The sequence below is a fragment of the Phragmites australis genome, chromosome 5, assembly GCF_958298935.1.
Source record: "Phragmites australis chromosome 5, lpPhrAust1.1, whole genome shotgun sequence".
Classification (NCBI taxonomy): Eukaryota; Viridiplantae; Streptophyta; class Magnoliopsida; order Poales; family Poaceae; genus Phragmites; species Phragmites australis.
This window is the reverse complement of record NC_084925.1, coordinates 17764488-17776745: the sequence shown is the minus strand read 5'-3', so window position 1 is coordinate 17776745 and position 12258 is coordinate 17764488. Positions and strand designations below refer to the sequence as shown.

At 40.8% G+C, this 12258-nt stretch overlaps 1 protein-coding gene across 1 annotated transcript; it reads right to left on the bottom strand.

Annotated features, from left to right (window-relative positions):
• Positions 1-342: 342 nt before the first annotated feature.
• LOC133918863 (uncharacterized) lies at positions 343-5562 on the bottom strand. Its single transcript, XM_062362949.1, has 9 exons — positions 5273-5562; positions 5048-5157; positions 3415-3533; positions 3233-3330; positions 1554-1641; positions 1348-1479; positions 1172-1262; positions 919-1031; positions 343-552 (listed from the first exon to the last, which is right to left on the bottom strand). The coding sequence occupies exons 1-9, from the start codon at positions 5329-5331 to the stop codon at positions 505-507; spliced, it is 858 nt and encodes a 285-aa protein (XP_062218933.1). The 5' UTR covers positions 5332-5562; the 3' UTR covers positions 343-504.
• Between the last annotated feature and the right edge of the window lie 6696 nt (positions 5563-12258).

Genomic DNA, 12258 nt, shown 5'->3' with positions numbered 1-12258 from the left:
AGGGGAGGCGAGCAGCGACCGGTACGGAAACATCCGGGACTTGGACGGAACCACCATCTAGGGCTACTACCACTATCATTATGTAGATCTACTAGGGGCATGGTTCCATATCCTTCTCGCTACCGGCGAGGTAAATAAGAGCCCAGGTCTTCCACGTCGACTCCATCTAACAGTTCATGTATGCCTAAACCCTAAAAGCTCGTCATAAGTTCGTTTTCCAAACCTGTAGGATAGGACGGCCATAAAAAGGACATTCCATCAGGTGCTAATATAATGTTTCTGACTCGGAACAAAAGACATCTCAAAATTTTGATTTTCTGCACCAGTCGCGTAGATGCCAACTTGTTGGTAAATGCAAGACCCTGATTTGCCTCATATAAACGTTGTAAATCATGAATAAGTTCTCAGCAGGAAGTACAGGTGAATTTTACGCATTACAATTAGAAAATAAATAAAAGTCATCATCAACATCCAGCACATAACTGAAGTAGCGTTTGCCAAAATTCACATTCGCGTCCTTTGCCTGGTATTTGTCTCTTCGTCTTGTTCCACCTGTCACAGACAGGCAAGAAATAAATTGTAAAACGAACCAAGAATTGGACTAATCCAAACCAACTTCCACAACACCGAGACCATTCTTGAAAGAACGGTAATCCTATGCACCAACTGCATGTTTTTAACAAACTTCTTTGCAGATGAATTTATCCAAGGAACTTTGGAAAGTCATGTAACAGAAAATTGAATGGTATCTCTTTCTACTAGCAACCCATTTGACTATACTAACATGGAGATGTGACAAATAATAAGGGGCTGTAGAGTTTAGTGATGGGCAAAGTACCTAACTATTGGGGCAACTAGATTTATCATAGGGTCAAGGAAAAAACCACGAAAATATTGAGATTAAATTGGTATTTTTACCTCAGTGAGAACCTTCCTAGACCTTTTCCCAACATTTTGTTTCGAATCAGAACCTGATCCCTTGGGTTTGTTTGCCACTGGCTCATCCAAAAGATCATCTTCATCCGTGCCACCTGCAACCAATTTATATTTTCAAAGAAAACTACAAATGAAAAATTCCTGTATCTGGCACATATTAGCAGGCCAAGACAGTTAATGAAGTATTCAAGATCCATAAGACATGACATGGGAAGTTTCAACAAAGCGTCTTTACCATCACTGAGGCCTTCAAAGTCTTCCATATCTTCCATGTCACCCATCCCTTCCATACCTTCGACGTATTCTACTTCACCTTCCTGTTTTGTCTAGTGAACCCACAAATGACAAAGCTTGTGAACATCGAGAACATAGCAGCATATTGGGCTTATCAGTAAACAATACAATGCTTACTTCATCCTCTTCCCCAAGAACCACTTCATCCCTTTCCATACCAAGAACGACATCGAACTCTTTGAAGGGAATGTTATAGATGTTGCCATAAACACCTTTCTTCAGACGTTCCTTCAATTCACTTTCAATATTCTACAAGACAACATGTACATGTTACTATGTGGCAATGGATAATCAAACTTGATAAAAACAATCAGAAAAATAACCTTTTCTAGTTGAGCTGCCTTTTCAGCCTTTTCCATCCTGCTGATATCGAGCTGAGTTTTCTTCCTGGGCACTGTCATTACCTTCTCTCTAACAGAGTGGAAGCATATGTTAAGAAACTTTTTATGTGCCAGAGAAGTTAAAATTACAATACATCACAGGACGAATCATTTTCTGGTGAAACTTAGTTACACACAGATGCCACAATGATCAGAGCAAAGATCAATCAATCTAAAAGAAGAGCAAGGACCAGAACCGAATACACCTCAGGACAGGCCAATGAAATGTGTACCAGTTTTTTTTCCATTACCTAAATAACTGGTTGTGGTCAACATTCAGCCATTTCTTACTCTAAAACCCACTTAAGTTTAGAGTTCCAACAATTCCACTTAGGGTGTTCCAGTAGGTATGATATAGGCCCTATCCTTTGGCTGGTCAGGGAACTAAAATCTCTGTCTATCTTCAGATATTTAGTCTAATCTTTTTCTACCCAAACAAGCTGTAACACATAAAATCTGGTTGATGCAGCCCCCATCATTGCATAGAATGGAATTTCTAAAACAGGACATGGATTATAATAATTCACAACAACCACAAAAACCTAAAATTTGGAAGACCAATCACAAAACCCATGATAGGTTATTGCTATTGTTACAGTAGAATGGTACAAACTATACATAAGGCGAACCTTGCAATAATCCTTTCCTACCGGCAATTTAACGTTGTGAGCTAAACACACAACCACTTTAGAGTTACAATGGGAATATTGCCCTGTTCCACTCAAATGAATATTGTTGATATCATTAAAATTTGCAGGCTCCCTCCTAGTAAATTTATATTTAAGAACATGAGTAAAAATGAAGACACCTTGTTAATCTCTTTTTTGAGTAAATCATAATAAAGAACACAATACCAACCAAACAGAATCACACATGAAATATTTACCATGTTATCAGTGAACTTTATTAAAAGGTGACATGTCTAACAGTTAAAGTGAAACAGAGATGTGTATGTTGCGATGGATTTGTGGCCATACAAGAAAGGATCGAATCCGAAATAATGATATACGTGATAGGGTAGAGGTAGCGCCAATTGAAGAATAGCTTGTCCAACATCGGTTGAGATGGTTTGAATATATCCAACGAAGGCATCCAGAGTCACATGTGCATAGCGGGATACTGAGACGCGCTGATAATGTGAAGAGGCAACGGTCGACCAAACTCACATGTGCATAGCAGGATACTGAGGCGCGCTGATAATGTGAAGAGGCAACGATTGACCAAACATAATATAGGAGGAGTCTATAAAGGAGACTAGAAGGAATGCAATATCCCCAAAGGACTATTCACGGATAGAAGCGCGTGGAAGTTAGCAATTCACGTGTCAGAACCATAACTTAAACATCAATCTCCTTGTACCGTTATTACTTTTATTTTTTACTATTACTAGTACATTTATTATCATTATTGTTTTCACATCATCTTTTTAGTTGGATCTTGTAGGTTTTATCTCTAGCCTACCCTAACTTGCTTAGGACAAAGGCTTGTTATCAGTGAACTTTATGTTGTAACATTTAAAAAACATATCTCCTTCCCCACTATAAGTCCACACTCATGAACATAAAAGTCATAGTCAAAGAATAGTACAATGTACTGCAGAAACCAATACAAGAAGTACCTACCTCACTTTCAGTTGAAGTTTTCTCATTCTTATACGATACTGAGTCATTTTTGTCAGCCGCTGCTTGATCTTGTGCACAAGCAACTTAGGCCAAAATTCCTTCACAACAAAAGGAAGCCAAGCTATGAGACTATGTACTTTAAACTGCATGAGTGACAATATACATTAGCTAGAGATTCATACAAGATGCTTGTTGATGACATCCATTGCTTTCTCATAATTCCTGGGCAGTTTGACTCTCTGCCATAATTTGTTTGGTAGATGAGCTCTTTCAGCAGTTTTCATGTATAGGTAGAAAACACCTGCATAACCAGTTAAAGGGAAAATCAACAGAATAACATCAGAAAAAAGATTTTGATGACCAATAAGCATATGTTCTGTAGTTCCATTCAAAATAAATAACTGAGAGCACAAAAAGGTGCATAAAAGAACTGGCAGATCTGTTAGCCACAAGATCAAAATCTGCACCCTTGGATATAAAATAAATTGCAACTCCCATGGTTTGTGTCATTTCATTGGGGAGGTGGGGGCACAATTTATTCTCACAAGAAAAAAAAATCAAACTTACAGAGTACTAATCTAGTATTCTTCTTACCTCTAATATTGATTATCAAATAAGCGTCCACGACCACATTACCAAGAATACTAAAGCAATCATCTTGATTGAGATTAGTCACAGCCACCATAGTCATAAATAATTGAATCCATAAAAAGATTAATCATCTCCTAATAGAGCAACCACAAAAGTAATCTAATGCTTCTTCAATCTACTGTTAGGAAGGGAGCATCCAAACCAAGCTAAAGAGAACAACAAACTTCCCTAGCCATCAATCACCATTTTCGGAGATACACCTCTCCCCAACCTGAATTCATATACAGCATAAGCTATCTGAATTTCGCCCTGAATCTGACCAGGGGCCATAAATCCTTACTAATTTCATCCACCATGGATACCATGTCAGTTAACCAGGAACTAACTGACATGGTTGCACCCCTAGGTTCATGTGATGTGTGATCGGATAGTCTGAAAGCCCAGATAAGTGAATTTTTTAAACCTTTTTTGTAATTATGGACTTTGAATTTGATTCATTTACATGTTGCAATATGCCATATTTGCGATGCAGTGCCGAGTTGAGTGGCCTTGGATGCATGAGGGAGCTAAGGTGTACGTTTTGCAAATGATTCAAGTTGTAAAAACATACACTGGTATCCATGCACATGATTAACCTTGGTGTTGAAAAATAGTCTCATCAGCAAGCAATGAGATTTAAGAGCGTGCATCTTTCTACTTGCCTTGAACATGGAAAATAGTACAAGAGTTGGAGAATATGTGATGGGAGATTGGATAGTCTGAACTCTAAAGCTAGGATAAGTGGATTGTTTAGACTTTTGGTATTATAGGCTTCGAATTTGATTCACTTACCAAGTTGCATTATGTCATATTTGTGATACAGCGCTGATTTGGGTGGCCTTGGAAGCATGAAGGAGTTAAGGAATGTGATGTATGTAACTGAATCAAATGGTGGCATATGCACTGACATCCATGTGTTGGTGCTGAAAAATAGTCTCAACTGCAAGCGATGAGGACATGCAGCTTTTTTTTGTGCCTCGAACGTGAACAATTCTAAACTAGTTGGACAAATGATATACAACTCATGGATCCCAAAGCAACTAGGATGATGCTTGTACTCATAACATCTATATCAAAAACATTCTAGAGAAGATGCTCATGTTACAAATAGAAGGAACAATTCAATTCAAGCACAACCATACTTCAAAAAAGTGAACCAGGAAGAGGAAGGGTTGCAGTGATCACCTTCATGATCCCGGATGGTGGCGTAGCGACTGTTGGCAAGAGGGCAGGAGCTCCGGTTGCAGATGCCCGTCACATTGTAGGGATTCCGGCAGAATATCCCTGTCGTGATCCTGCGCAAAACACGGCCGCCGCCGCCACAAATTTATTCTCAGAAACAACAATACCGGAGGAAATTGGGACCAAATACGAAGAAGAAGAGGACTGAGGCGGCTATCGCTGCGATACTTGGCCATGAAGCTGCAGTGGTTGTGGCGGATGCAGTGCCATATCACGTCGTCGCTCATTTTGGACACCGCTACTCGGGCTTGCTCCTCTGCTTGCCGCGACGCCGCTCGGTTCCTCGGTACGGGTCTCCCCGCCTCTGATTGTTACCGCTGGCTCCGCCCCTGCTACCAGGAGGAACGGGCGGAGGGCGGCGGCCAGTACTGACCGCGAGAGGGCGGCGGCGAGCCTAGCCAGAGAAGGGAGCGAGGCGGCCGAGAGAAGACTAGGGTTTTGGGGCTATTAGCGAGGTTCAGGTTTTGCGGCGCGGAGGCGGCGAGTGATTATGGGCTGGTTTGCGTTGGGCCTTTACGGTTGATGCGTACACCGGGCTGGGCCAACCGATCGCGAGTTTTTTTGTATTTTATATTTTTTTAATAAAAATTTAAATAAATAGATTCATCGTAGAAGAAATTGCAAAACTAGACGCCTGCAACCTCCTGAGAGGGCGGTTAGGGTCTTTTTTTCCCCAAAAATGTCAATATTTGTGTAATTCAAAAAATAAAAAAGGGCTTTAAGAAAATTTGGAATTAAAATTTGAAGCAGGTTATGTAATAATCGGATAATAAAAAAATCAGTAATTAGCACTCGTAGCATATTACGTGGGTATAGGGTGCGAACGACGATAAATATAGTATTAAACATAGGGTAAAAATATTACATAAGACTGTAACCACGACGATACGACGAGAAAACGAAAGTGGCATGTACGGTTCGCACTAGGACCTACTTATTAGTGCGTCGATCCTAATTATAACATGCCTTAGGGAGTGAAAGTATGTCGGGTTACATTAGATACTCTCTACTGAGTGCATCTAAGATATTTTCCCTTTCGGAGGGCATCGGGACCTGCCGCCTTAGCACGGCGGGCTCTCTCCCGCTTCCTTGCCCTCTCAGCCTCCCGAGCCTGAGCCACGGTACGATCGTGCCCCGCCTTCCTCATGCGCTCTTCTTCCTCCCGCTTAAGATGAAATTCCTCTTGCTGTTGCTCGTACTCCCGACGTGCGTACGCTTCTCTTCTCCACCTCATGTTCATGTCAACCCACTGCTTCTGTGTGTCATTTTGCTCATTGTCGAGTCATTGAATAAAATCACAGAGCGGTGGAGGGAACTGAACAAATACAACAAGATGAGCGGTTAGTAAAATAGGGTGCAAAATCGGAAGAGATGAGGCTAATATGTGTTGTTATACCGGTCGATACTCATATGTTGTATGTTGAGGCTTGTCATATTCGTAGTTGGCACACATGAAGAAGCGCAGCCTATAGGTATATGAGATGTCCTGCGACTTGCGGAGCTTGCAAAGGTCACCACAGAAGCACATTGGTGGTTCGAGACCTTGAGGTACGGTAGTCCCCCAATGTTTTTTTGGTGGGCTTGGTGGAGCTGAGGAAGATATTGCACTTGAGAGATATGAGAAATGAGTGATGCATCAACGTAAGGAGGTTCGGTTATTTATGGTTGGGGGAGGCAGGAGCATTGATTCGCTCTTGAAGAATAGAGTGAGTGCAGGGGCGCAGCTAGTGGCAGGAGCATCGGATTCCATCTTAAAGAATGGGAAAGTGATGTCATTGATGATGGTCAGAGATTCCACATTTATTGGTACATGTGTTGTCATTTATTGTTTGTAAAAAGCTGGGTAGTGTTGTCAATTCTTGTCTAAAGCCTGCGCAAGGAGGCATGTGTTGTCATGTTATGGTTAAAGTTCAGTAGTGTGGTCACTTCGTGATTAAAGTTACACTCCCAACAGAGTAAGCGAGGTATTACTCGTTGCATAGTTGTTTAGTAAGATATAATGACGACGATAGAATGTAGCTTGTGGTCGTGTCGGATTAAAAAATGTAACTAGGATGCCATCGTTTTGGAATACGAAATGTAGTTACGACATGCTAAGTGCACCATAGCGCATACTCTTGAACATGCCGCTCACGTCTTCCCCCCCTCCGACCCTTATCCCGGCACAGGACACTGAACCTGTGCTCCACAGTCCCCTCTTGATTTGCGCGATGCATGTGGGCCTTCTTATTGGCCTTCTCCATGTACTCACATAGTATCCGTCCGTAAAGCATACGATTGTCATCCATTACATTCTTAGCAGCTGCATACCGATCAATAAAATACTTACAAGTTCCATGCAAAATGCCTTCTACAATTCCAACTAGTGGTAGGGACCTCATTCCTTGCATAACCCAGTTATAAACCTCTACAAGATTTGCAGTCATTACTCCATACCTTGCACCACCACTGTTGTACAACAGAGCCCATTTTTCATTTGGCTCATTACGTATCCACTGTGAGAAGCTCCTAATAGCTGAACTTGATCTCCTTACTATCTGCAGAGTATCTGTTGGAAGAGATCCGAGAGCTATCGGTTCATCACCGTTAGGTGCAGCCTCCGCTGTTTATTTTAGAGTCAGTTCATCAAGTCTTGCCCATAGCGCATTGAACTTCCGTTGCTGGTTTTGACTGCACAACTTTTTGAAAAGCTTCATCAACTCTTTGTTTTTAAACTGTCTATAAAAGTTCGCACCCATATGGTGTATGCACTACCTGCTTTTGAGGTCGGGCCACTGTGCTGCTACACCTCGTCGAACACTACCATGTTGCATATCCAGCAAAGCCTGCAATAATCCTGCATGCCTATCATGAATGAGACACACATCTGGTCGGTCAAGAACAATATCATGTTTCACTCGCTCTAGGAACCAATACCAGTTGTCCCCGTTCTCACACTCCACGAAAGCAAACCCTAGTGGCAGAACTTGATTGTTACCGTCGACCCTAATTGTAGATAATATGTGCCTTTTGTACTTCCCAGTCAGAAATGTTCCATCTAGACATATGATGGGTCGATAATATCAAAATGCTTCGATAGTTGCGATGAATGCAAAGAAAGCACGCTGCAACACTCTTTTCCCGCTGTACTCCACATCAGTAGAGGGGTAATGCTTGATATCATAGTAGCTGCTTGGGTTCCTTCCACAAATTGTGGCTAATTGATGATGTAGATTGTGATATGAATCTTCATATGTTCTGAACCTCATCTCAATAGCCTTTTGTTTCGCTCTCCATGCCTTCGCATAGTTTATTGTGTACCGGAACATTTACTCAATAGCACGGATTATTGATCGTGGCTCATACCTTAGGTTATCAACAATCTCCCCGTACATAACATTTGCAATGAAGGTAGATGACAGGTTCCAGTAGGCGAACTCTATTTCCTCAATGTGACAATTATGTTCCTTAACTATTGAGCACTGCCAGTAGTCTACCCATTTCCCTCTGAATGCGTGCACCTGTCAAGGACACTGCGGCACCAAACACTTCACATTGTACTCCCTTTTACTGGATTTAACAACCTTGAATTACCTCCGAAGAGACAACAACCAGAATTTCACTGCATCAATAACTGCCTCCTTTGTAGGATACATAGCACCCTGTGACACCTTGTTCTCATGGTACCGCCACGGTGTCCGGTCAGCCTCGCTAACCACCAGCTTCGAAAATTCATGATCCCTCCACTCTGTAGGAACTGGAGCATTACCCTCCTCGTCAGATGAATCCCCATCGGCAAGGCCTTCCTCCAACTCTTCATCCTCTAACTCCATCTCTTCAATGATGCTAGGGATGTGCTCCCCTTCATCAGCTACACCCATCGGTTGCAGCTCTGGAATATCACCAACATCCTCTCTGGACCCAACATTAGCCTACTCTGATTCATCTTCCACTGCCTTACTTGGTCCTACTACTGCTTCCGCAGAGTTCACCTCAGTTTGATCTTTCAGGTACGCCTCAGCTAACAAAATCAGCGGCAGACCACGTTCACAACATATATCTATATACTGCCTCCAAGTTGATGTGGCTTTGATGAGAACAAACTCACCAAAGTATCCATGACTAGCACGGCTGAGGACAGCTTTCAACTTCAGCTCATGTTGCTGCGGATCCAGTTGGAAAAACCGCATGAGCCATTTGCACACACCCACAATAGTCCTCTCATTAGCTATACTAAGACCCTTCATGACATGACGAAATCCAGACAGATCTACACCGTTAGGATCGTACCTAATTTCACCCTCACCATAATATATCTGAAAAATTAATTTATCTGCCATCCCTGAAAACACCCGCAAACATAACCAATGTTAAGCGACAAACTATATTTCTAATTATCAGATAAAATAATTTACCGACACCGATTCATACATAACAATAGGTTTTCAATAATAGTCCTAACCAAACTAACCTATAAATATCACTCTATACAATCTATATTTACTACCTATTGTATCGTGTGCAAATTAAATGCTACCATTTTCTAAATGCTACATCCTAGGTTCACAAATTATCATATACTGCTACCTCCTATGTCACACATTACAACCCTACAATTATTATTCAATAAAATCTACATTTGCAAACCTAATATAGTAAAAATAATATTCTATATTTCATTGCTATCGTACAATTTTCTAAGTAAATTTGACAATTTTCTATTAAACATAGAATTTTCTAAACCCTAGGTCATACATGTCTAAAATCTATGTCATATACTACTACTGCACTAATTAACAACAATAAAAAAAGGACTTAGCCGAAAATAATCTTCAAATCCGCGGCTCAAATATAGCAGGGCTTCGCCAGGCTCTCTTCCTCCCCTCCCCTCTTCTCTCTTCTCCTTCTTCTTCAAAACTTTTTCTTTTTTCTGAATAAAATGGGATTTTGGGCTAATTTTAGCCCCTTTTATAGAAGAGGCCGGAGGGGGGTGGAGGCCGAGTGGTGCGGGCGGGAAGCCCCTTACCGTCTCCTGAGAGGGCGGTAAGGACCCCTACCCGCCCCGTCAGGTAAGGTGATGGTCACAGGCGGGCAGGTCGTACCAGCCCTTTGAAGGGGGCGGTTAGGCCTCCCGCCCTCTCAGGGGGCGGTTAGGTGGCCTAACCGCTTTCTCAGAGGGCTACAGCTCTTTTAGGGGACTGCAGGCGCCTAGTTTTACAATTTTTCCGATAGGAAATCTATTTATTTAATTTTTTAATAAAAAATATAAAAAATAAAAAAACTCACCAATCGCTACTTCTCCAAGATTTTTATATTTTTTTATTTTATAATTTAGCTGAAACAGATGTCCATAATAAAAAAATATAAAAATAGGCCATATCGTCCGTTTATAAATATCGTCCATTCAGGATGCGAGATTTAAATATCACCATTGAATAGGTAAGAAATGATGCGGTAGTCCACACATCCTTCTCACCCTCGCAGTGGGAGAGAAATATTTTTCACCCACCCGGAGGAAGAGAAATATTTATCTCACACTTAAAATATGAGAAGAGTGTTTCTTAATAAATTTTTCATTTTGCACCTAGATATAGCAAATTTAATATAAGATAATGTGTTTTTTATTTGTGCAGAAGCAATTTCATTGGATAATAGAACCCGACATTTTTATTGGCAGATAGATGTAGATACAAGATGTCTAAAGTTAATACAAAGATTGCAGTACATGATTTAGGTTAGTAAAATACCGGGATAGAACGGAGAATCTAATGCATGGAGTGGAGATATTTCCCCTTTGGCTACAATTAACCATGACACCTAGGCTATGAAACTACATACATACATCGCATACACATAAAGATCATACTATTCATATTATTCTTTACCAAACACAAGTTAAACATAGAATCAAATTCTAACGGTGATCACATTATACTTAAAAACTCAACATATGTTGATGGCAGCACCTTTGGAAAAAATTTCAAGCACATATCATATATATGAAAATGCTATGAAAATTTCACTGGATTGATCTTATCAATATGATTCCAAGCCATTTAAAATGTCTCTATTTTCAATAGCGCGCGAGGCCCGCTTGAAAGGACAATAACACTTAACCGATTTTCTAGCTTCCAACTAATGTCGTCCTATATGGTTCAAAACCAGTAAAAAGAATTCAAGCATATTTTTCCTTTTTATAATAGCCAAGTATTTCTCGCCTTCCCAATGGGTGAGAAGTCACCTGGTCCCTTTTCCGATCCTTTGATAGGGAGAGTTTTCTAAATCTCACTCTCTTAGTAGGCGATCCATTTGTTGGGCCCATAAAAAACGTGGCTCCCTCTTCTCGCCTGCTGAGATAGAGAGTTTTCTAAATCTTGCGCTCTGAGCGGGCGATCCATTTGTTGGGTCCACCAGGAGCGCGGCTCCCCCTTGTCCACTAGGAGGGAGACTTTTATATATCTCACCTTCTCAATGGACAATCCATCTCTTGCCTCGGTGGCAGCCGTGCTGAAGGGCGAGTTTTATTTTTCGTCCACTGAATGGACGATAGATCTATATTTTATCAATTTTTTCACATGCGCCTATTTCTACCAAATTAGAAAATAAAAAATAAAAATCCTTCTCCAATGGTTTCTGGGACACTGATGGCAAAATTCATCTAAATCCTCTCAAAATTCATCTAAAATCTATCGGACCAAATAATAATAATAAATTAATAACTGTCTAGAATACGACGAACTAACAAAACGCTGGCAACAATTATTTTTAGTTCATTAATATTTGTTTGTGACTTTTTTCAACCAGCATGGCATGTTTTTCATTCTTTTTTTTTCTCATTCGCAATTCATTTGAATAATCATATTTCTTATGAAACGGTGGAATAACCAAAACCTATATTGGATATATTTTCATTTTTATCATGAATAGTTGACCACAACTCTCATAAATCAGCATTGACTTTCGATTCGTCAAACAGTGCCCACAAACTAGTGGCACAAGAATATTACTAATGTGGATAGGGTGGCAACAGATCGGATTAGGGTCAAGTGGAGCGAGAACACACTCGACCTAAAACCCGAGATAGTAAACCTGACTCGGCCTCAACCTTGGCAGGGATCCAATACTAGAGCTGGAAATGAGCCGAGCCGAGTCTCGACTCGGCTCAAATGAGCTCA

Coding starts and splice junctions, on each gene's coding strand:
- LOC133918863 (XM_062362949.1), bottom strand. CDS start 5,331: ATGAGCGACGACGTGATATGGCACTGCATCCGCCACAACCACTGCAGC. Junction 1,480..1,553: donor AGGCAGCTCAACTAGAAAAG/GTTATTTTTCTG, acceptor GTTGTCTTGTAG/AATATTGAAAGTGAATTGAA. Junction 1,263..1,347: donor TTCTTGGGGAAGAGGATGAA/GTAAGCATTGTA, acceptor TGGGTTCACTAG/ACAAAACAGGAAGGTGAAGT.